Below are 25,979 nucleotides of genomic sequence, written 5' to 3'. Positions count from 1 at the left end.
AATCTCTCTTACCATACTCCCTCTCCATATTTTATCCCATCACACTTTCTCTCTCTTCATTCTCTTCCATCATACTCTCTCTCCTCATTCTCTCTCATCACACATTCTCTATCATTTTCTCTATATTCTCTTTCATCACACACTCTCTCTTATTATTTTCTCTCTCCATTATCTCCTCTTTTTTTCATCATACTTTCTCTCTCCTCAATCTCTTTTACCATTCTCTCCATATTTTCTCTCATCATACTTTCTCTCTATCATTCTCTTTCATCACACTCTCTCCTCATTTTCTCTCACTACACTTTCCCTCTCTTCATTTTTTCCCATCACACTTTCTCTCTCATCAGATTTTCTCATCATACTTTCTCTTCTCAATCTCTCATTTTCTCTCATCACACTTTCTCTCTTTTCATTTTTTCCCATCACTCTTTCTCTCTCATCATACTTGTTCTCTTCTCAATCTCTCCTATCACGCTCTCTCTCCTCATTTTCTCTCATCACACTTTCTCTCTCTTTATTTTTTCCTATCATACTTTCTCTCTCATCATACTTTTTCTCTCACATTCAACTTTATCTTCCATCTAATTTTTTCTCTTATTTTCCTCTAAGGGTAAGAAATGAAATTTAAGTTCATTCAAATTGAAAATATTCAACTAACCAAATATTATTTTTAGGAATAATACCCAAGCTCATACTCATTCTCATTTCACAATACTATGATATTCATTCTCATTGAATAAATATTCCGAGGAGAGAACCAAACACTACCTTAATAAGATTTTGATTAAATAAAAATAAAAATAAAAATAATTTTTATTCTATGGAGTAATAATGAAGTAAAAGTTTTTTGAAGATTCTTTTTTTTTAAAAAAGAATAAAGGGATACACCGTTTTTAAATAAAATAATCTGACGCTTTTTTATTTTTAATTTTTTGCTCATTTAAAAATAAATTTATTATTTTTTATTAATAAAATAAAAAATATAACGTCCGTCACGCAACTGTTAACATTCCGTCCATCCCTTGCGTTTTCTATAAATAGAAACCATCTTCGAGATCTCGTCGACGTTTCCGCTTCTTCTTCCGCTGCCTTCCAATCGCTTTCGCGCTCGATCCGTGAGGAGGCATGGCGGAGAAGCTCACCGGCGACCAGATCTCCGAGTTCAAGGAGGCCTTCAGCTTATTCGACAAGGATGGAGATGGTTAGATGCCCTTCGTTCCGACCCTAATCCTTTTCGCGTCTCATGTTGGATCCCTTCTTTCTCTTGATTTGTTCCTTTTAATATCACTTAGGTTGAACATCGATTTACTTGGAAAATCCATTGGAGATTACACTAGATTGAAATCTTTTGATTTCGATTTTGACATTCTGTTCTTTTTCGTTCACATTTCGGCAGGTTGCGTCACTACCAAAGAGATCGGGACTGTGATGCGTTCACTGGGTCAGAACCCTACGGAGGCAGAGTTACAGGAGATGATAAATGAAGTCGATGCAGATGGCAGTGGGACAATCGACTTTCCCGAGTTCCTCAATCTGATGGCTCGCAAGCTGAACGGCACCGACTCGGACGAGGAGTTGAAAGAAGCCTTTCGAGTTTTTGACAAGGATCAGAACGGTTTCATCTCCTCTGCCGAGCTTCGCATTGTCATGAGTAATCTCGGCGAGAAGTTGACGGATGATGAAATCGATGACATGATCCGTGAAGCTGATGTAGACGGCGATGGCCAGATCAACTACGACGAGTTTGTCAAGGTTATGATGACAAAATGAGCTTTGAAGGAACAATAAGGAAGTTATCAATAAGATGGTTCACCACTTTGCTCTCTACTCTTCTCTGTTTAATGTGGTTTTTTTAGTGGTTGATTCTTCTATGTGAATCTTTTCAAATTGGTTTCTTTAAAATGTAATGTGTTTCACGTGTCACAATTCATCTTATTCAAATTCCTCAGATGATGAAAAACAAAATAGGCGTCGCTAGCTTGATCAATTTGTGTGCCATTATATTTGCACAATAGTGTTCAGGTTGTCCAATCTATGTTTTCTCATGTTCTCGACGTTAGATTATTCATTGGATTAGATATGTTTTTCTCCTAATCTCACTTCCTGTAGATATATATATTTTTGCTATTGTCTTTAATCAAGCCTTCCTGGCACAATTACTTAGCTTGGTTGATATCCTCAGATCTACACATTTCATTAGCATTAGATTATTGATTGGATTGGATAATCTTCTCTTGTAGTTTCTCTTCCTGTACAATGTTTTGCTACTATTGATTGGTTTCATATCCTACTCTTTTTTTTTTTTTCAATCATGCCTTCTCAGTGCAAGTACTTAAGCTTGGCTGATATCGTAACGTCGGAACAATTTTTGACATTGAATTATTGATTGAATCAGATGTACTTTCTTATAATCTCTCTTCCTGAGCAAGATTTTGCTTCTTTTGATTGGTTATATATCGTACTTCTGTGTTTTTTTAATCATGCGTTCTCAGTGCAAATACTTAAGCTTGATTGATATCTTAATATCTGAACATTTTATTGGGATTAGATTATATTGGGTCATAATATACTTTTCTTAGTCTCTCTTCCTGTATCATTTGTTCTTGGTGCAAATACTTAAGTTTTGTCATCTGAACATTTTATTGAGATTAGATTATTGATTGGATCATAATATACTTTTCTTGTAATCTCTCTTCCTGTACAAGATTTTGCTTCTGTTGATGGTTACATATGTTTTAAATCATGCATTCTTAGTGCGAATACTTAAGCTTGATTGATATGCTAATTTTGTAACATTTTATTGAGATTAGATTATCGATTAGATCATAATATACTTTTCTTATAATCTCTCATTCTTAGTGCAAATACGTTTTCTATTCAAAATACTTACTAAAAAAATCACCATAATAAAAAATTTTCATGTCCTTGTCTACGAGCTGCTATGTAATACTAGTGGGGGGCAAACATTCTCTAAACTTTTTTGATATGTAAGATGCTACCTGGTGACCATCTAGGACAAAGTTGCGTGGAAAAATATCATGTATGAAATATGTGTGATAAATAAAAAGAAGATAAAGTACTGGAATAATTACTAAATACATAATTATTTACCAGTCACCAACAACACTCAAAACAGTTTGGTCATAATATGCTCTATATGCTGATTGCATGACTATATATGGTAAATAATAAGTATAATATACACATTTGAAATAATATTGCCTTCTAATTAGGGAGATGAAAAAAAAATTATAAGAAAATTCATACATTATGTTATGACATTGTTAATCATTTTTAATCACTTGATGTCATTTTGAATAAACTAAATTAACATTTTATAAGTTTCATCGCTAGACTTCATTGGTTCATCAACCTCCTCACTACTAGACATCTCTCTATCATTTATTTTCTCGTAAGTGACATTCATATTTACAAGTAGTTATGACGTGGATTGTATTTCTGAATCAACTGAGTGTATCTCAACTTCTTGATTTTGATATGCATCATGACTTTGGGCAGATATAGTGTTCGACATTTGTATGATTGACCGAGATTTTATTCGACACACTGCTAACCATTCACTAGGTTTTGTATTTCTGAATCAACTGAGTGTATCTCAACTTCTTGATTTTGATATGCATCATGACTTTGGGCAGATATAGTGTTCGACATTTCTATGATTGACCGAGATTTTATTCGACACACTGCTAACCATTCACTAGGTTTTGTCTTTACTGGGTACTCAAGATAGAATACTTGATCGGCTTGTACTGCAAAGATGAAAGACTCAAACTTGTTGAATCTTTTATTTACGTTAACCTCAACTAAATTATAGAAATGATGTATTTTGGTACTTATTCTTGGAGTTGGATCATACCATGGATATCTAAACAATACACACCTTTTTAAAGGTAAAGCTAGATACTCAACCTTCTTGATTTCCTCAAATCTACCATAATAATCAAATTAAATCTCATTGTTATTTGTTGATCCTTTTACGCAAACACTAGAATTATACGTAAGCCTTTGTGAATCGTGTAGGGCCACATGAAATTTGAATTCATTAACATAATGCCTGAGCAGACTGTTATGTTACGGAAAGGTCCTAATGCAAGATTTTTTAATCTTTCATCTTACACATTTGATATTCTACGGTCATTCACTTATTATAATAGTTATTATATAAATTAGATGCATATATCATACAGTTACATTGTAATAAATAATTTAATCGCTAACTTAAATAAATTTGAAATCAATATGCAAATTCATCTTCTAACTTGATCTCTATCTTACTTGCAATTATTGATGGATTTTGTAGATGTAGTTGTTATTTGTACAAGCTGTCAAAAAAGGTAATTTGAAGACATATTAGATAACATGTCAAATATTCTTCAATATTGTATGTATATATATACTTAAACTATTACCCTATGTATGATTTGACATCTTCACAGTTCAAGAGTATATATGTCCTGACAGTATGATATTCTTGTTCATTTAACTATTTAGAAATAGTTGCACCTATTGTCTTACCAGGAAACTTGAAAATAGAAAGCATCTATGTGTTTGTTGGTTGAGTATAATCAGAATTTCGAGGACACTTACAATGTTTGGTTTTCACATTATCAGCAAAATAATAAGAATAGAAAAAAGTTGCTTCTTAAACCAATATGCATTAAATATTGATCTCTCAACTCTTGCTTTGTTACGAGCATTATTCTTTAATATCTTCATAAATCTTTCAAATGGATACATCCATCTGTATTGCATAGGACCACCTAGTCGTGTCTCATAAGATAAATGAAAAAGTAGATGTTTCATTGAATCAAAAAAATTAGGTGGAAATATTCGATCAAGTTTACATAGTATTATTGGAATGTCTGTCTGAAACCGAAGCATATCTGATATCATAATAACTCTTGAAGTCAAATCTTTGAAAAAAAGACTCAATTATGTTAAGTGCTTGCTAAATATTGTTAGAAAGTAGGTCATAGAAAGCTATTAGAATTAGTCTTTGCATGAATACATGATAATCGTAACTCTTCGCTCCAAACATTTTTAATCTGTTCGTATCAACACAGTGAGATATATCCATCAGGAATTTTGATTGCTTTCAACCAAGTACATAATGCTTGCTTACATTCTTTGTCTAATGTATAACATGCTTTTAAATATTTATCAGTTATTTCATTCTGATGCAACTCAGGTCTATTTACTAATTATCTTAATTTCTCATGTGATTTTATTGTATCTTTAGTTTTCTCATGAACATTCATCACATTATTAAAGACGTTATCGAAAAAATTTCTCTCAACATGCATCACATCTAAATTATACCAAATAAATAAATGATTTCAATATGGTAGCTCCCAAAATATACTTCTTTTCCTCCAATCATACTTGTTTACTTTAACAATGTACTTATTTATATCATCAGAACCATCTTGACATACTGGTAAAAATCTAATAAATGTCAATTTTATCAAGACCTTTTTCACTTGACTTCGATACTGGAGAAAGTTTTCTAACTATTTCATTCATTTTGAAAATTTTCTTATTTTGTCTGAATGAGTGATCAACTAGTAAAATTTTTTGATGATTATCAAACCAGGATATCTTTCCACTACAAGACAATGAAAATGCATTAGACTCACTCATATAATATGGACAAGCTAACTTGCTAGTCGTGCTTCATCCTGACAACATTGAGTATGTTGAAAAATCATTAATCGTTCATAACAAAGCAGCATGCATTGTAAAGTTAGATTTACTTGCAATGTCATAAGTCTCAGATTTTACATTCCATAAATGGTTCAGCTCAACAATCAAAGGTTGTAAAAAAATATCTATTTATCCTTTTGGATTTTGAGGGCTTGAAATAAGCACAATAAAAAACATAAGTTCGTCTTGCATGCACATCCATAGAGGTAAGTTATATGATGTTAATATAACTGCCAAGATGCATATTGTTATCCATAATTTCCAAATGGCTGAAATCCATCTACCAAAAGTCTAAGTCTCACATTACGCAGTTCCATTACAAAGGAGGAAAATGTTGTATCAAGATGTTTCCACGCAAGCGAGTTACAAGGATAACACATTATATTCCTTCATATACATCATTTTGATGCCACTTCATGTGGCTTCCTATTGCGGTAGATGTATACAAACGTTGGAGCCTAGCAGTTAACAAGAAGTAATTCATAACTTTCAAGAGAATATTTTTCTTCTCCTTCCCAAGCATGCGACTACTCTGCTTTTAATGAGGGTGATTACACATTCTACATTCTATTAGTTCGCTATCTTTATTTCAAAAGATCATACAATTATTAATATAACAATAAATTTTCTCTACTACAAACTCAAATTTCTTATTAATTTCTTTGTATTGTAGAAGCTATCAGTCGTGCAGCTATCAACGGGGAGCAACTCTGACATCAATTGACTTATTTCATCGTAACCTCATTCCGAGAAATGATGTTCTGCCTTTATATTTAGTTATCTTGCAGTAGCTAATAGTTGAGAATGACTAGAAGGAATGCATTTCCACAATTCTCTTTTACTAGCCTTCAACATGTCATATATTTTCTGAACTTTGGGTGCAGGTGTTTCCTCTATATTCGATTGATCATATGCATTCATGTTAGGATCTTGAGCCATTGATTGCATTGCAGTGCATGCCTTGATGATTCCTTTGGAGCAATCGAGTAGGATGAAGATGCAACGGAAGGTCCAATTTGATCAAATACATACGACTTTCCATGACAATATCAGTTGTACTAATTTGGAACAAACTCATACCTGCATATATGGATTTTCATTATATCCTCATCACGGAAAGTTGTATTTCTACATCTGTATTGATTACATTGACACTTTAACTCGACACCATTCAAATATTCTGGATGAGACTTAGTGAACTTCACCAACTCTTCAACCCCAGTAAAAAAATTTTGACTAATAAATCCATTGTCTGATATATTGTACATCCAAGCTTTGTTCATATATATTATATCCTAATGGAAATAAAATTTCCAACATGATTAATCATGTCAAACTAAGCATGATTATATTTAAATCATTTAGGTCTCATGAAACTATGCAAGTTATCTATCAAGTTATCGAACTATGCAAATAAGATGTCATCCAGTGTCAGTGACGCTCGATCAGTGCTGGCTGCGGTCATTGAGCAGTGTCGGCTGTGGCCGTCGAGTAGTGTTGGCTATGGCCGTGGAGCAATGTCGGCCACAGCTGCCGAGCAATGTCGACTACGGCAGGCACTGCTTGACTACGATCGTCGAGCCATGTCGACTGCGACAGGCATTGCTCAACCGCGGTCGTCGAACAGTGTCGGCTGCAACTGGCACTGCTCGATTGTTGCTTGCACCGGCTAAACAGTGCTAGCCACAGCTAGCTCTTCTCGAGTAGTGCTGGAGGAGGAGAAGAGGAGTACTTAAATGCCAGAGGAGGATCCACTACAAGAAAATAGTAAAATAGCGACGAAATATTAGCGACGCAATTATAGTTTGTAGCTAAATCGGACTATTAGCGGCGAAATACAAGTTCGTCACTAATAATAATATTAAAATTTTAATTTTTCATAAAGTCATTAATTTTTGCGACGAGTTTAGCATATTCGTCACTAAAAGTTTAGTATTAGCGGCGAATTAAATTAATCGCCGTTAATGTTTTATTGGGTGGGTTCGTTATTAAAACGGATTAGCGGCGAAATTAGAAATTTCACCGCTAATTCGTATTTATTTGCGACCAACCCGGAAACTTTCGTCGCTAATCAGTATTATTAGCGGCGAAATTGGAATCGGAATAATTGTCGATAATATATTAGTAACAAGTTTTCTATTGTTGATGCTAATAATTAGCATTAGCGGCGAAAGTTCAAGATATAATGAGCCAAAGCCAGTTAGGTCTACTTTTTCAAATGCGCGAAACTCGTTCACGGAAACTCATCACGGAAACTCGTTCGGGATACATTAGAAGACTTGGAAGTGAGCCAAAGCCAGTTAGATCTACTTTTTCAAATGCTATCTCATCATCCAGATCAACTAACACCGTATTGTATGAGAAACTTGAATCCATCCAAGAAGAGTTAGCAAACACCAAAGTTCAATTAGCAAGCACCCAAGATGAGTTAGCATCAGTGAAATCAAGACAAGATATGTTGAGCACTCGTTCGGATTTTTGGATGTGAATTTGATGTTTTGAACTTATTACTTGTTGTGTACTTTATATGTTATGTTACTTGTTGTTAGATTTTGATGTTGAGTACTTGCATCTCTTGTTTGTAAATGTCACTAGAGTTGTGAACCTATACTTTGAAGAAGAATGAGTTGTTTGTGAGTTTATTTGTGAATTTGTTGTTAGAGCTAGTACTTGTATAAGTTTGTGAATATTATTGTTATAGTTGTAATTGTTGTGAATATTGTTGTTAGAGTTGTGATGATTGTATGAGTTTGTAAATTTGTATACAGGATATGATTGAAAATAAAAAAAAACTTTATAAAAAAACGAGGGTTAGCGACGAATTTGTGGAAATTCGTTGCTAACATGTATTATTAGCGGCGAATATAGATATTATTTCGTCGCTAATATTGCATGTTAGCGACGAATCTATAGGAATTCGTCGCTAATATTACACGTTAGCGACGATTTCATACAGATTCGTCGCTAACCAGTCAAGTGTATTAAACATATTGCGGCGAAATTTGATCGGTTAGCGGCGAATCAGAAAAATCGTCGCTAACGTGTTGGCGACAAATTAAATATATTTCGTCGCAAACAATTACGTTAGGGACAAATTATATTAATTCGTTGCTAACATTTTGGCGACGAATCAACATGGTTCGGCGACGGGTTCATCACGTCGCTAACATATTAGCGACGAAACATAAAATATTCGTCACTAATAAATGTTTACGACAAGCTTATAACGACGATTCTAGCGACGAAAAGTTATCGTCGCAAATATATGTTAGCGACGAAAATGGATATGTTAGCGACAAAATAATTCGTCGCTAAATATTAGTTTTTTTTTAGTGGGGAAGCCGAAGGTGGGAGGAGGAGAAGCCAGAAGAGGGAGGAGAGATTACCGGAGTACTCGAATCGCTGGAGCAGGGAAGAAATAAACTAATCCGTCACTAATAGAGACGGAAAATATATTAATCCGTTACTAATAGCGACGGATTATCCGTTGCTAATCCATCGAAAAATGATATTTTCCATCGGCTAAAATACTAAGGACTAGCAACAGAAATCAATTAATCTATCAACGACGAACGCTTAATTAATCTATCTCTATTAGTGAGAGATTTAAATTAATCCATCGCTAATAGTGTTGGACAGTATATTAGTCCCTTGTCGTTAATCAATCATAAAAATGTGGTTTAGCGATTCCGATGACTAAATGTAAAGGCCCTAGCGATGCAATATTATATTTCATTACTAAACAGCGAAAAAAATTAATCTCATTATTAATTAGCGACGATATATTAATGGCTGTCACTGATTTCGTCTGATTGCTTTTTCTGTATTGTGCTCCTGTGTTTTGAATCGTTCGTTCATGGTGCAGATACTTGAGCTTTGTCGGGATCCCAATATCTGAACATTTTGCAAATCTTGTGTCAGATGTGGAGTTAGTTTTTATTCTCCCAATTATTACAGTTGTCCTAATTAATAGATTTGGCTAGCAGAGTACAATTATGGTGTTGCAGATCACAAAAGTATTGCACAACCCTGTAGGAAAGAAGTTGAAATGCACAAAAGATAGGGTAGATGCGTTGGTGCTTGAATTGCAGTACTCTCAAACAAACTTTTGTGGTAGATGATTGAAATATTCCTCCATATATCCTACCAAAACTACCTCGTTCCAAATTGTCTCAAGACTCACGAGGTAGCAACAAGAGTTACTCTCTTCGACTTCATCATTAGAGACATCCCCTGGTTTTCACTGATATTTGATTTAAACTTTTCGCTGGCATCCAACTTTCTGTACTGTTGGCCTGAGACGATCGATTCGACACTGTAAATACCGAGAAGTACTAGATCGATGGTATCAAAATGACCAGAAAGCGAAACATTCTTGCCTTAGACTAGTCAAAGATCTAATGATGTATCATGATCTTCATTGTTGTTTTGGCTACTTAGGCCATCCGCAACGCCTCGTTAAAGCGGTGTTATAACATCACTGTAACTTTAACGTGACGTTACAGAACGCCGCGTTAAGATTAAACGCTTGAACGCGTTCAATGATCTGAACGCGTTCAAGCTGCATAGGGGTGGGCCAGCCTTGGCCCACCCCCATGCTATATATATTTTTTATTTTTTATTTTAAATTTATAAATTTTAAAATTAGAAAAAGACAACAGATATTTAATTAAAAAAGCCAACGGCTAATTAAAAAAAAACAACGGCTATTTAATTTATAAATTTTAATAAAACGGTTACTTTTTAACGGCTAGTTTAAAAAAATCGTTGTATGAGAAAAACAATATATATAGACTATCATACCATTTCTCAAACACATATACTAAAATATGTTTCCTCCAAAAATGTCTCATTCTACAGGCAACTCTAGCTCAAGTTCCAGCTCGACAAGCGAAGACAAAGTTCATGTTGAAATCGATGAGCAAGCTTATGATCCGGGTGAAGAACTGATGTTATCGGTTCTTCAACAACACCAACAACTTATGGAAGCATATCAGAGGAGGGACACGCGCAGAAGAAGATTCGTCCAAAGAAATCGTGAAGCCGGGCATGAGAGACTCGTCAATGATTATTTCTCTATAACCCCGGTATATCACGATGAAATATTTCGAAGACGATTTAGAATGCGAAGAGAGTTATTCCTCCGCATAGTGAATGCATTAGAGAATCATTCAGCATTTTTTCAACAAAGGGATGATGCTGTACGAAGAAAAGGGTTGTCACCACTACAAAAATGCACCGCTGCGATTCGTCAACTGGCTTATGGAGTCCCCGCCGATCATCTTGACGAGTACCTATGTATGGGTGAATCAACTGCCATCAGGTGCCTTTTCAAGTTCTGCGAATACGTTGTTGAAATATTTGGTGATAGGTACTTGAGAAGGCCAAATGCTGATGATGTTCAACGTCTTCTACAAATGCATGATGAGAGACATGGTTTTCCTGGCATGTTAGGTAGTCTTGATTGTATGCACTGGAAATAGAAAAATTGTCCAATTGCTTAGAAAGGTCAATTTACAAGGGGGAATGGGTCACCAACAATCGTACTTGAAGCGGTCGCGTCTCATGACTTGTGGATATGACATGCATTTTTTCGGGTCGCCGGTTCACGTAACGATATTAACGTGTTATATGAATCTCCCATATTCAACAACGTCTTGCAAGGAAATATGCCGGAGATTAATTTCACGGTGAACGACATTACATATACGAAGGGCTATTATCTAACAGATGGAATATATCCCGAGTGGACTACTTTTGTTAAGGCTTTTCCTTGTCCGGAGGATCCCAAGAGGAAGTTGTTTAAGGAAAGATAAGAGTCTGCAAGAAAAGATGTTGAACGGGCATTTGGGGTGCTCCAATCTTGATGGGCGATTGTCAGAGGTTCAGCTCGGTATTGGTATAGGAAAAGGTTAAAACAAATCATGTTAGCATGCATTATTTTGCATAATATGATTGTTGAGGATGAGGGAGGTAACGTGACAAATTGGTATAACGAAGAAGGTGACGAACTCGCACAACCTATCCATGGCTCAAACCGAGGATTTCAGGATTATCTTCGAACAAATTCTGAGCTATGTGACACTCAAGTTCATCACCAACTTCGCGCCGACTTAGTTGAGCATATCTGGGGGCAATACAACAACAATCCATGAATTAATATTTAAAATAAATTTTATTTTACCAGCTTTGTAATTTTAGTCGCTCAGTTGTAATTTCGTTTTCCCAACTTTATAATTTTAGGTGTTCAGTTGTAATTTCGTTTTCCCAACTTTATAATTTTAGGTGTTTAGTTGTAATTTCATTTTCCTAACTTCATAATTTCGTTTTCCTAACATTGTAATTTTGTTTTCTCATAAACATTTATTTTATTTAATAAATATTTTAAAAAATTAATTTTATTTTTGAAAAAATAATAAAATTTTATTTTTAAACATAAAATCATTATTAAAAAATAATAATAATTTAAATATTTTAAAACATATTTATTTAATATGGTATAATGTTAAAATGAGTGAGTTGACGGTGGGGTCCATGAATAATGAGTATTAACGTTAAAAGAGATGTGAGTGAAAGAAGGATGTTGTTATAATGAATACGTGGTAGTGGGCCTCATGCTTTTTGATGATGTGATAAGTGTTATAACACTAGAGCATTATGAATGCTCTTATTACATTGGATGAGTTTACTTCTTCTTACTTTTTTTTTTTTTTTTTTTTTTATTTAGGTGTCCAGGTTTAGCTTGACTAAGTCTTCCCCTAGTGCATGAGCTTACTTTTTAATTGATGATCTATTCCAAATGCTTTGGAGGTTAGACCAATGTCTTCAATCATTTAGGTGAATAGTTGCAAAAACTTGGCTTGATCCTCTGTTTACTCTATGGATATGGGTGGATTGAAGAAGTAGAGGAATTCAAGGTGACAAAAAATCTCTAAAAAATAAGGAAAGAAGTGAAGTTCATGGCATCAGCAGCAGCGAGGCGAGGCGGAAGCAAGGTCAGTCGCGGCCTCTGTGAGGTCACTCACGTCCGCGAGCGGCCGGCTCGCGGCCGCTGCGATCAAAATCGCTTGCGGCCATCGCGATCGAGGCTGCAACGATCGAGGCCGCGAGCGGCCTCACTCACGGTTGCGAGTGACCTTGCTCGAGGCTACGAGGTCTCTCGTGGCCACTGTGATCGAGCTCGCGGTAACACCTGCAAATCGCTCGCTGCGAGCTTACGGTGCCACTGATGCGAGAGATTCTAGCGGAGGAAAGGAAAGTTCGTTCAGGCAGACAAAGAAATATCCAAAAATCGATTCGAAAGACGGATTTTCTTCGTCCGGCGACGCGCGGCGCGGACGCCACGTTGCTTCTGCACCGTTGCGACGTCCCTCGTTCACGACGTGCAGGAATCAGACTGGAGCAGTTTGGCTCCGGCCACTGCTCCAGGAGGCAGCGCACCACCGGATCCTTCAGCACGCTGTGCGCAACCAAGAAGTTACGCGCGAGGGGAGAATGTCCATGAGGAGGCTGGCGGCGTTGGCGCGGTCGACGAGGGACTTGAACCCGGCGCAGACGACGGCGAGGAGGCGGGCGTGGTCGATCATATTTTAATATTACTCTTGTTCTAAAATAATTAGAGTAATTTAGTCAAAATTATTAATTATAACTAAAATTGATCAAAACAATTTAAATATTAATTAAAATTATTTTATTTTAATTTAAAAGTAATTTAACTTTAATTAAACTTATTAAATATTATTAGACAGTTGTAGTAATTTTGATTAAAATTATTATAAAATAAAACGGTTAACTAGAATTGTTTGAGTCAACTTTGTTTAAAATTATTTTAATTAGCGTTGTTTTAGTCAAAATCACCATCAACTTGAGGCCCAGTCCTTTCCCTTTTTTTCCTTGTCCCGACCTGAACGTGCCATACAAGTCCTTCATAATCTAACCCCCATAATTATTAAGTTTGACTAAAATTGCTCCAATATTCTAAAAATATATAACCAAAATTATTTTAAAATTGATAGAAACTCCTTAAATATTAATTGAAACAACTCCAATTTAATCAAAATGATTCAATTCAATTAAAATTAATCAAATATTATTAAAATAGTTTTAATTAAAATTATGATAATATAGAACAATTTTAATGAAAATAATACTTAGGTGAATATAAAAAAAACTCTCTCTCCAAATTAAAGCTCCAAAAGAAGCCTAATTGTTCTAAATTTATATAATAAGCGAATTAAGCAAAGATATCTATCTAAAGGGCATTTCAATACCAGATTTTTAAAGAGATTTGTAAAATAAAAAAATTAAATAAAATTTTTTTAATCATTATGGATATAAGATTTGAAGTTTATTGTTAAAGAGTAATAGTAAAATTTTAAAATTATTTTTTATATTGAAATTGATGCAATATGTGTTGGTGCAATATCCCTCATGGTTGACCAAGCTTGAGTCTTGGTTGACGTTTCGATTTTTGACAATGCAGTTGTGTATTTGGGGAGATTGTCTGGTGCAATTCCCCTCTGATCAGGGTCTGATCAAGTTGGATGAAATAGAGTCAAGTAGGTCAAGGTTGACCGGATACTTGACTGGGAAGTCCTAACTGGGATGTTAGGTAGTAAGGAAATCCTGGTGAGTGAAGTCAGGTGAAAGTCCTGGTAAGTGAAGCCAGGCAGAAGGAAGTCCTGGTGAGTGAAGCCAGGCAGAAGGAAGTCCTGGTGAGTGAAGCCAGGCAGAAGGAAGTCCTAGTGAGTGAAGCTAAGCAATTGGGAAAGTCCTGGTGAGTGAAGCCAGGCAGGAGAAATCGAGAGGGATCAAGGTTGACCAGACATCTGGTGAGAGTCCAAGTAGGTCAAAGGGATTGACCGGATACTTGGCACGAGGAAGAAAAGTCCAAGTAGGTAAGAGGGATTGACCGGATACTTGGCAAGAAGAGAAAAGTCCAAGTGGGTCAAAGGGATTGACCAGACACTTGGTGAGAGAATCCTAGCTGGTCAAGGGTGACCGGATGCTAGGTCTTATGTACTAACAAGTCATGGTTGACTAGATGTTGGTTTAGGGGGCTTTGGACTTGGTTTTGGGCAAAAACCAAGATCTAGATTGATCAGCAGATTGATCCAGCAGATTTGGATTGATCAGCCGATTGATCCAGCATATCTGGATCGATCAGTGGATCGATCCAGCAGATCTGGATCGATCAGTGGATCGATCCAGAAGATCTGGATCGATCGGCCGATCGATCCGGTGAGTCCTCGCGAACAGAACCCCTCTGGATCGATCGGTGGATTGATCCAGAGGTCCCAATCGATCAGTGGATCGATCCAGAGGTCCCAATCGATCAGTGGATCGATTGGGAGCTGCTGTTTATGCGCGATAAGCCCTGTATCGATCCACCGATCGATCCAGGCTATTCCAGAGAGCACAGAGGTGCTCTGGATCGATCCGTGGATCGATCCAAAGCCTCCCCGATCGATTGGGAGCAATCCAATCGATCGGGATCCGACCGTTGCGTCATATTTGAGTTGCAGGCGTGCGATGGCTGTAAAAGTACTTCACGATTTCATCTCAGATCAACACAGCGACTTCTCCACACTTCTCTCAAGCTCAGATCGCCAGTTCTTGAAGGTTCTTGGAGGTTTCCCAAGTCAAGAGGCGGATCAAAAGCAAGAAGAAGAAGTTAGGGTTAGGGTTTTTATTGCACATCTTGTAAGCTTTTGCTTATCTTGTATTTCCCTTTCTTCTTCTTGTATTGAGAGTGTTGTAGGGCTTCTCCGCCTTTGGTAGTTACCATAAAGGAGTGTTATTCATAGTAGAGGGTGCGTGAGTAGGTGTAGATCCTTGGACTAGTCACCTCTTGTGAGGTGGATACCATGTAAACCATCCTTGTTAGCGTTGTATGCTTTTGTTTCTTATATTTCCGCTGCATATCTCTGAAGAAACGAGCAACGCCGACGACGAGCACGCGAAGAGCTATTCACCCCCCCTCTAGCTACTTTTCGGTCCCAACAAGTAGTATCAGAGCAAGGTCGCTCTTCACCGGAATCATCGCCGGAAGGGGCAAACAAAACAAGCAAAGCTAGAGGGTGAAGAAGTTGGAGCAAATTCACCAAAGTCAAAGAATTCAAGAAGCTCAACTTCAAGATGCAATTCCAAGATGGACTTGGATTTGACACAAGGGTGGCTCCACCATACACATCTACAAGCTTCGATCTTTGGAAATCAAGGATCGAAAACTTCTTAATGGTGGAGATAGAGCAATGGTTTGCTCTCATGGAAGGTTTTGAAGCTCCCACAAATTCCAAGGGCAAAGTACTCAAGAGGAGCAAGTGGAGCCAAGACCAAATCCAAAGATGTGAGGTCAATGACAAAGTGACCAAGCTTTTGGTCAATTTATTGCCAAGCAACATCCTGGGGCAAATTGGAGAGTTTGAAGATGCCAAGGAGCTTTGGAGCAAATTGGCAAGGATTCATGAGATCCCCTCCACTGTACCAAATCAAGGAGAATCCAAAGAGGGTGACTCAATGGATCAAAACCAAGAAGAGGAGGACTCCGAGGTTGAGAGATGCTCAACCTCCGAAGAGGAGGTCCAAGAAGCTTCATCCTCAAAGGAGAGCAATCAAAAGAGCAAGGAAGGAGTATATTCCTTGTTTCATGTACAAGAGGATGAAGATGAAGAAGAAGGTGAAGCCTCCACCTCTAGGATTGAGGGGGAGCAATCTTCATTGACACCGGAACAAGAGCAAGAAGAATCCTCCACATCCGGGTCAAGAGAAGAAGAGGATGAAGAAGCTTCCATCTCCACAAGTCAAGCAAAATCAAATGGAGGAATATCATCTTCGGATCAAGAGGAAGCTTCTACCTCCGGATCCAAAGGAGAAAGTGTCATCCCTACACAAAAAGGTATAAACATTTCAATTAATAATAAAAATCATATTATATGCTTTGAATGTAGGGAACATGCGCATTACAAGAGCAAATGTCCTAAATTGGCCAAGAAGAAGGGTCAAGTGGCATTAAAGGGCAAGGAGAAGCCCAAGGAGACCATCCCCGGAACAAAGAAGAGCAAGGAGCACATTGTGTGCTTCTCTTGCAATCAAAAGGGGCATTACCGAAGTCAATGCCCTAATGGGAAGAAGGTGGTCAAGGCTCATGGAGGAAGCTCAACTCAAGGGGGAGCCTCCAAGGTAAAAAAGAAGGTATCTTTTATTGAGTCTATTTCCTTGCAAAATGATAAAAAGCATACTAGGTCAAATTTATATCATTTTAATGCTATTTACCATGAAAATAGGAGGCATGATAAAATTAAAGAAAATCATGTACCTTATCATGCTAAGACTACCACACCTAGGATTAGGAAGATAGATAAAAATCTAGGCAATCACACTAAGGATCATAGTTATAAGTCTAGAAACAAAAATGCTCATGGGTGTAATGAAAAATCAAAATCTAAAGATTTAATGATAGAAAATCAAGTTTTGAGGTCAAGACTTGACAAACTAGAAAAGACCCTAAAAAGGATGGAAAATATCCTTAAAGGGCAAAATGAGCAAAATCTAGGTTTAGGACAACAAGGGTCATCCAAGGGCCATAGAGGTTTGGGATACAAACCTAAAATCAAAAAGGATGTATCTACTTACCATAGGGTTCCATATAGCTATGGAACCAACCCTAAGTCTAGAAGTCAAGTCAAGGATACAAGGGAAGTCATCCCTAGAAGTATCTTTGCAACAACAAATGTGACTAAGACTTCTAAGAAGTCTAAGAAAGTCACTAACAAGGTCACAAGGGAGGCTATCCCTAGAGTTGACTTAGAAAAAGTGACCAACACTTCTAAGAAGCCAAACAAGGTCACTAGGAAGGTATCTAGGGAAGTTATCCCTAGTAAATACCTAGAGCATCCAAGGAGCACCAATAGGTTTTGGGTTCCCAGGAGCATCTTCTCTACCCCATAGAAGGGTTAGAGAGTGTCAACTCTAAGAAGAAGGGTAGTTAACCCAACTTTGAAGAAATTGACACTCAAGGAGCATTTTCAAGGTTATTATTAACCTTTGAAAATGAAAAGGATTATTGTTTACTCTTCGAAAAGAGTAAAATGTGCCAAATTTGAGAAGTCTTGATCTTATTTTAAAATGACACTGTTTAGGAAAGACATAAGAAATACCAAGTTGGGATTTTGGTATTTGCTTAGTAATTTAAGGTAAATCTAAGCCTTAATTTAAAATGGTACTCTTGTGAAATATGCCAACATTTGAGGAATAAGCTCGATTTCAATTGGCATAAGTTAATCAAGAGAATTAGAAATGCCAATATAGGTTTTGACATTTTCTTGAAGCACTTTTGAACAATCTAGGTTTAATTTTTAAGTTAGCTAAGATTAAGGATACTTAGATAGATAATCTAGGCAATTTTTTTTATGCTAAACCTTGCCATGTTATGTTTGCCCATCACATGCCATAACACCATATTTAGTTTTATATTTTTCATTCATGACTTATTATGAAAAATACAAAAATACCATGTCATGTCATACATACATTATGTAATTATAGGAATTTTTCTTTTGAAAGCTATTTCATTTTGATGTATGCCATAACATTATCATGCATTATGTTTAATTCTTTAAAAGCAAGGACAAATGACATTATCAACAAGTGGATGTTCAATATCCACAAAATGCGTAGATAGATATGCATGATCCCTAGATTAGGGCAAAACCAAACTTTATATCTCACAATGACCAATAAGATGACTTGTATGTGTTTTAGTGCACATTAGATACAAGTGAGATGTTAGGATGATGAACAAAACTCAAGATGTTGATTTAGTGCATTCTTTTGAGTTTTAAGTTCATCAAAACATATAGTTATGTGTTTCCCCATCATTGGGAAAGCTAATGTACAAGTAATGTGCATTAAGCCCAAGGAATATGGTGGGATATTGGTTTTGAAAATGTTTTTAAAATAATTTTGGAAAACCTTGGTGAAGGCTATCTTTTGATAGTAATCACCATTGAATAGTTAGACACAAACTTAAAGAAAACACTAAAGTTTTTTGCGAGTTCTCAAGTTTGTGTCAATCTTTGAAAATATGATGTATTTTCATAGAAAACTATTTTTTCATGATAAATTATACCCTAAATAATGTCTACACAAATTTTTACGATTTTTGAAATTTTGTAGAATTTTCTAGGGGTTTCTGAAATTAGCTGAAATTGAATTTCAGCAATTTCAGGCCTTCAATCGATCCGTGGATCGATTGGAGTGCCTCAATCGATCAGCCGATCGATTGAGAAGGCATTTCTCGCGAGCAGAAGCTCGCTGGATCGATCAGCCGATCGATCTAAGAAGACTGAATCGATCAGTGGATCGATTCAGCAGGGTTCAATCGATTGGAACCCAACTCCAATCGATCGAAGATGCTGATTTTGGCTGGGAAGGTCTGATTTCAGCATCTTTGAACCTATTTTAGTCTAGGTAACCATTCCAAACCCCTGAAAATACATTTGTATACATAAAAAGGGTGTTTTCGTGTGGAAAACAAGGATGGATTGGTTAAGGAAGGCTAAGTTGAAGTTTAGGTTAAGGTTTGTTTCAAATTTTGAATATTTGAACCTCAAAACTTCTAAAATTGGGTTTCCTAAAGTTTTAGGGATTCCAAGTCATTGTTGGTGCAATGACAGAAGTTACCACCATGTCTTTAGGGGGAGGGACTCTTTAAAGACATGAAAATTATTTTTCATGAACCTTGGAAGGTGGTTAACCTTCCGTTAAGAACATGCTCAAGGTTGAGCGTTTGGACTTTAATGGGGAGTGGATATCCTCATTGTTCAAGTGGTTTCAAGTGGATAATGCTTAAGGATGGACATTTGCCTACATTGGGGGAGAATGTAGAGTTAAGGATAATGAAGGGTATGAGACCTTCATTATCGTGTTGATCACAACGAGTGAAGTTGTGAACAACGATGAGCAACTCTTCAGGGGGAGAGTTTTCAACAAGTGAATTTGTTGATGTGCGCCCAAAGATGGGGCATTTGTTGATGTGTGTTAATAGGGGGAGAATAAAGGGTTTAAGTTAGGACTTCATTACCTAGAGGGAGTTTGCCCTCTTATGAGGAGAATGAAGGGTTTAACTTATGTCTTCATTACCTAGTGGCATGAAGGAGGTTGAGGCTATGGGATTAGCCTAACTTAAATGTGTTATTATCAAACATCAAAAAGGGGGAGATTGTTGGTACAATATCCCTCAGGTCAAGGATGACCTGGTTGACCAAACTTGAGTCTTGGTTTGAGTTTCGATGTTTGACAATGCAGTTGTGCATTTGGGGAGATTGTCTGGTGCAATTCCCCTCTGATCAGGGTCTGATCAGGTTGGATGAAATAGAGTCAAGTAGGTCAAGGTTGACCGGATACTTGACTGGGAAGTCCTAACTGGGATGTTAGGCAGTAAGGAAATCCTGGTGAGTGAAGCCAGGTGAAAGTCCTGGTGAGTGAAGCCAGGCAGAAGGAAGTCCTGGTGAGTGAAGCCAGGCAGAAGGAAGTCCTGGTGAGTGAAGCCAGGCAGAAGGAAGTCCTAGTGAGTGAAGCTAGGCAATTGGGAAAGTCCTGGTGAGTGAAGCCAAGCAGGAGAAATCCAGAGGGGTCAAGGTTGACCAGACATCTGGTGAGAGTCCAAGTAGGTCAAAGGGATTGACCGAATACTTGGCACGAGGAAGAAAAGTCCAAGTAGGTCAGAGGGATTGACCGGATACTTGGCAAGAAGAGAAAAGTCCAAGTGGGTCAAAGGGATTGACCAGACACTTGGTGAGAGAATCCTAGCTGGTCAAGGGTGACCGGATGCTAGGTCTTATGTACCAACAAGTCATGGTTGACTAGATGTTGGTTTAGGGGGCTTTGAACTTGGTTTTGGGCAAAAACCAAGATCTGGATTGATCAGCCGATTGATCCAGCAGATTTGGATTGATCAGCCGATTGATCCAGCAGATCTGGATCGATCAGTGGATCGATCCAGCAGATCTGGATCGATCAGTGGATCGATCCAGAAGATCTGGATCGATCGGCCGATTGATCCGGTGAGTCCCCGCGAACAGAACCCCTCTGGATCGATCGGTGGATCGATCCAGAGGTCCCAATCGATCAGTGGATCGATTGGGAGCTGCTGTTTATGCGCGATAAGCCCTGGATCGATCCACTGATCGATCCATGCTATTCCAGAGAGCACAGAGGCGCTCTGGATCGATCCGTGGATCGATCCAAAGCCTCCCCGATCGATTGGGAGCAATCCAATCGATCGGGATCCGACCGTTGCGTCGTATTTGAGTTGCAGGCGTGCGATGGCTGTAAAAGTACTTCACGATTTCATCTCAGATCAACACAGCGACTTCTCCACACTTCTCTCAAGCTCAGATCGCCTGTTCTTGAAGGTTCTTGGAGGTTTCCCAAGTCAAGAGGCGGATCAAAAGCAAGAAGAAGAAGTTAGGGTTAGGGTTTTTATTGCACATCTTGTAAGCTTTTGCTTATCTTGTATTTCCCTTTCTTCTTCTTGTATTGAGAGTGTTGTAGGGCTTCTCCGCCTTTGGTAGTTACCATAAAGGAGTGTTATTCATAGTGGAGGGTGCGTGAGTAGGTGTGGATCCTTGAACTAATCACCTCTTGTGAGGTGGATACCAAGTAAACCATCCTTGTTAGCGTTGTATGCTTTTGTTTCTTATATTTCCGCTGCATATCTCTGAAGAAACGAGCAACGCCGACGACGAGCACGCGAAGAGCTATTCACCCCCTCTCTTTAGCTACTTTTCGGTCCCAATAATATGTATATAGTCATGTAATTATATATTATAAAATGAAACACATAAAAATTATTTAAAGTTTTAATTATTAGAGATATTTTAATAGATTTTTAAAATGTTGATATGGTATAATGTGGTATATTGAGATCATGAAAATAAGTTTTTGTAAAACTATTGAAGATTTCCTGAGGGCAGTCCGGTGTATTCATGTTGAATTTCGAGGAAAAATTTAGTGTGCGCAGTTTGATTTTACGTTATAATAAATAATTTCCGCGATTTGAAACTTCCACTAACTTAAAAAAAAAAAAAAATCGCGAAAATTTAAGTTTTTCTCTTGTTAATGCTTTCCTGTATTTATTAATTCCAACAGCTGGTCAAACACGCATGGCATGGCATTCTCACCCTTATCCACCAAACCCACCGGCACGCCCCTCTTCCCTTTCCTTCTTACTCTTCCCTTCCTTTTTTTTCAGTTTAATTCTTCTCCTGGTTCCACAGGGTAACACCTCTTCCAAGATCACAACTGGTAAGGTTTGATCATCATCATCATCATCATCATCATCATCATCATCGACTTTTTGGCTACTTGATGCTCTTCTTGTGTTCATCTGAAAAACCATGAACAATTTGCTTGTTGAATCCCAGATAGTTGAAACTTGCTTTATTTAGGATGATGAATCTTAGGAGATCTAAAGCCAGCAGTGTTGAGAAATCCCTGTCTCATCAGGAGCAACAAGTAAAGGTTAGAGTCAAATCTGAAGTCGATTGATTCATTATGATCATATACATAAAAGTTCATTAGATGTGTTTGAATGCTCAGATAGATGAAGTGCGCAGACGATTAGGTCCGCTGGCAAATCGGTTTCCGAGTTTCTGTTCGGATGCTTCGGTGTTGAGGTATCTCCATGCCAGAAACTGGGATGTTGAAAAGTCGAGCAAATTGCTGAAAGAAACTCTCAAGTGGAGGCTTGAATACAAACCAGAGGCAATTAGATGGGTATGCCATTGCCTACTTGTCTCTTCATACACTTTGTCAGTGATTTTAACTTACTTTTCGATACTAAATACTCGAAATGAATACTCAACTTTCATATTTATCAAAACACGGAGCCATTTTCAATTATGCCTCAACTGCTAGGTAAATAACAGTTGAATTCACCACTCGATTCCTAAATCTACTCTGCTCCATTTGTGATCAACAGACGACTGCCTATAACTCATCAGTCGATACTCTAATTATGTGGCAGGACTATTATATAGCTCTCAAAATGTCTCAAAATTGTGTAAATTTTTTAAAAAAAAAACCTTAGCTCTATCTAGGTTATGAAATCCATATCCAAGGGCACATATAGTTACACTCAAGATGATGCAAGGAATGCAAACTTGGTTTGAAGTGTTTCTAAAGTGTCCGCGGACTTGGATTTCACAGCCTAGATTGAGTGAAATTGTTTCAAGGTTGTAAATATTTTAAAATCTCACATCTCTCAATTTAGGTTGTGCAATCCAAGTTTGAGGGCACGGTTACACTCAAAAGACTCCTAGAAGTGTAATGATCTTGCTTTGAAGTGATTCTGATGTTCCTAATGTGATCAACTAGTTTTGATCAAAATTTGTTGATGGTCGTAGACACCTCAGAAGCACTTAAAACTAAGTTCATTGCATTCCTTACATTATCCTGAATGCAACCATGCTCTTGGACACAGATATCATAACCTAGATAGAGATATGGATTTTTAAAATTAATATAACTTGATATATTTTGATACTACCATATAATAGGAGTACAAAAAATTTAGCAGCCCACTGATGATTTATGAGTAATTGATTGTTGATTATAAATCGAGCAGTAAGTTTAGGAATCGGGTGAACTCGACTACTATATAGAGTCGACTGCTCATGAAGCAGAGGTATAATTGGAAATGACTACGTGTCTTGGAAAATATAAAAGTTGGGTACATGTTTTGGAGTTTAGAGAAATCTGCCTACGTGATTCACTAAATTGCCGATATGCATTTGCGCCAAAACTGTTGAGTGAGATGATGCATATTTAGTTGCCATTTAGATCATATCTTGATACATTGTTTCGATCATCTTGCAGGAAGATATTGCTCAAGAAGCTGAGACTGGAAAGATATACAGAGCCAATTACCTTGACAAGTATGGAAGAACTGTTCTTGTTATGAGACCTGGGTTTCAGGTTTGAAACACTATTTGTTTCAATCTCGATGGTGGTGATTTTTCGATGTTATTGATGATTTCACTATTGGAAATCGATCAGAACACTAGCTCGAGCAAAGGGCAGATCAGATACCTGGTATACTGCATGGAGAATGCCATCTTAAATTTGTCAGCTGATCAAGAACAGATGGTCTGGCTTATCGATTTCCATGGCTGGACCATGGCAAGCATATCGGTAAAGGTGACCCGTGAAACAGCTCATGTGTTGCAGGACTACTACCCGGAAAGACTTGCTCTAGGAATCCTCTATAATCCCCCAAAGATCTTTGAATCCTTTTGGAAGGTAATGACCATCTCGCTTCTCATGGTGGTGTGATCAAATCTTCAACTTATCTCGCTTTAATTTTGCAGATAGTGAAGCCCTTTCTGGACCAGAAAACATACAAGAAGGTAAAATTTGTTTACTCTGACGACCCGAATAGCCAGAAGATCATGATGGAGCTATTCGACTTTGATAAGCTAGAAACTTCATTCGGCGGTCATAATCAAGTTGAATTCAATTTCAACAAGTATGCTGAACTAATGAAAGAGGACGACAAGAAGTATGTTTCCGTTGCTCCGATGCTCAAATCATCCACTCCAGAAGCCTTATCACCACCCGCATTGAATTCAACTTCCTCAAGTGATAGCAAATCCTCAAAGCCTGTTCACGAAGTGTGATCAAACGAAAATGAGAAGAATGAGGTAGTTCATTAGCTAAAGTGTAACAGATTCGAGATGATTCAAATGAGAAAATCTGCATTACTGATTCGAATGAAAGTTCAGCTGTTATAATTCATAGGGCAGGTAATGAACATTGATTCGACTGAAAGAGTTGAACTGTATCAGGACCAGAATTTGGCATCAAATTGAGCTGTCAAATGGATGGCAAGTTTAGGGTTTATATTTTCTTCTGAAACTTTAGATGTTAGAATTTGGCATCAAATTGAGAAACAAGAACCCTTATCTTTCTTGTTTGTGGAATTCATTTCTGATGGAAAGCACACTTGCTTAATGTATCGGATAAAAGCCAAAGTTTTAATCTTTTTGTTGCAGTTTTGTTCTTCTTCTTCTATGATATGTAAAGATTTGAATGTATCCGCAATCGAGGGGTCAGTCCGATTGAAAAAGAGGGGGGATGATCACCGATGACACCCACGACCCTGCACACACCACAGACCAAGCATCCGGGAGCGTTAGAGGGAGAACTAGGGAAGAGGTCCTTGGCGTAGATCTTTTCACGCTCAAGTCAAATAGATGTCGAGCTAAGAAAGTATGAAAGCAAGAATGTAGTGTAGGATCGGAAAGACGCTGGGGGATGAATAGCGTTTGTCGAAAATTACGATTAAAAACAAGTTACCAGCGGAAATAAGAAGGAAAGGAAACATAGAAATCAAGCGTTAACACAAGTCGTCTTTTACTTGGTTCGAAGCCTTCGACGACTTCTACTCCAAGGTCCGCACTCGTCGAGTGCTTTCATTGGGCAATCACTATCAGTTCGTAAAGTATTGTTAGTACCCCAAGGTAGTTTTGATATGATCAACCAAGTCATGTTAGGTCCTGTTAGTTTTTAACCCCCGTGTCTAAGTGTGTAGGAGCTTAGGAGCACAGGAAGTCGACCGAAAGACGTAGTTAGTGAGAAGGATAGCACGTGAGAGAGCCGACGAGCTCGGTGCGTTTGAGGGACAAGATGCTGCTGAAGAGTACGCGAGCAGACGAGAAGGAGGCGCACGGCGTTTCTGAGGGACGAGAAGCCGAAACGGAAGATTGTTCGAAGGCCAGAAGTTGAGTTCGGGTGAGCCCTATTCCGGATGGCCGAGATCACCCAAGTAAGCAGAGCCGAAGCTAGAACGAAAGACCCAGACCCAAGCGAGCGAAGTAGCAAGAGCCCAGACCAAACAAGCTAACATAAGGTTAACTTTGGTCTGGGCGCCCGAACCAAGAGTTTTATCTGGATCACTTTTAACACGATCCGTTGCGACGGGGGATAAAGTTTTATCCCCCTGGAGGCGCTTGGAACCCTTCCAAGCGCCCCGACCAAAGCTATAAATATAACCTTTGTCCCAATGGTTTAAAACAACACTTGTGATTGATTTTTCTTTAGTTTTGTTCTGTAATTGAGTGCTTTGAATGCTGTAAAGCGGTTTCTCCGTCTGAATGAGAGTTTAATGAGCTTTCAACTTCCTTAAATTAACAACCTCCCTGATTGTAATCAAGTAAACCCTTTCGTGCCTTTTTTTTTAGTCTTTTATTTAG

At 37.7% G+C, this 25,979-nt stretch overlaps 2 protein-coding genes across 4 annotated transcripts; both read left to right on the top strand.

Annotated features, from left to right (window-relative positions):
* Nucleotides 1-1,123: 1,123 nt before the first annotated feature.
* Nucleotides 1,124-1,770, top strand: LOC121971439 (calmodulin-like). Of its 2 annotated transcripts, none has more exons than XM_042522706.1 (2): nt 1,124-1,201; nt 1,397-1,770. In XM_042522706.1, exons 1-2 carry the CDS (start codon nt 1,126-1,128, stop codon nt 1,768-1,770), a joined length of 450 nt encoding a protein of 149 aa, XP_042378640.1. In that variant the 5' UTR covers nt 1,124-1,125. The 2 variants fall into 2 exon arrangements, with proteins under 2 accessions (XP_042378640.1, XP_042378638.1); XM_042522704.1 differs by having other exon boundaries at nt 1,126-1,201; nt 1,328-1,770.
* A 20,112-nt stretch (nt 1,771-21,882) lies between these two features.
* LOC121971438 (phosphatidylinositol transfer protein 3-like) lies at nt 21,883-24,778 on the top strand. 2 transcript variants are annotated; one of them, XM_042522703.1, is made up of 6 exons: nt 21,883-22,032; nt 22,176-22,248; nt 22,327-22,503; nt 23,605-23,703; nt 23,785-24,027; nt 24,096-24,778. In XM_042522703.1, the coding sequence occupies exons 2-6, from the start codon at nt 22,177-22,179 to the stop codon at nt 24,402-24,404; spliced, it is 900 nt and encodes a 299-aa protein (XP_042378637.1). In that variant the 5' UTR covers nt 21,883-22,032; nt 22,176; the 3' UTR covers nt 24,405-24,778. The 2 variants fall into 2 exon arrangements, with proteins under 2 accessions (XP_042378637.1, XP_042378636.1); XM_042522702.1 differs by having other exon boundaries at nt 22,152-22,248.
* Nucleotides 24,779-25,979: the final 1,201 nt, after the last annotated feature.

The sequence above is a fragment of the Zingiber officinale genome, chromosome 4A (genome assembly GCF_018446385.1).
Source record: "Zingiber officinale cultivar Zhangliang chromosome 4A, Zo_v1.1, whole genome shotgun sequence".
Classification (NCBI taxonomy): Eukaryota; Viridiplantae; Streptophyta; class Magnoliopsida; order Zingiberales; family Zingiberaceae; genus Zingiber; species Zingiber officinale.
The sequence above is the reverse complement of the archived record's forward strand: the minus strand, read 5'-3'. Positions and strand labels throughout refer to the sequence as shown.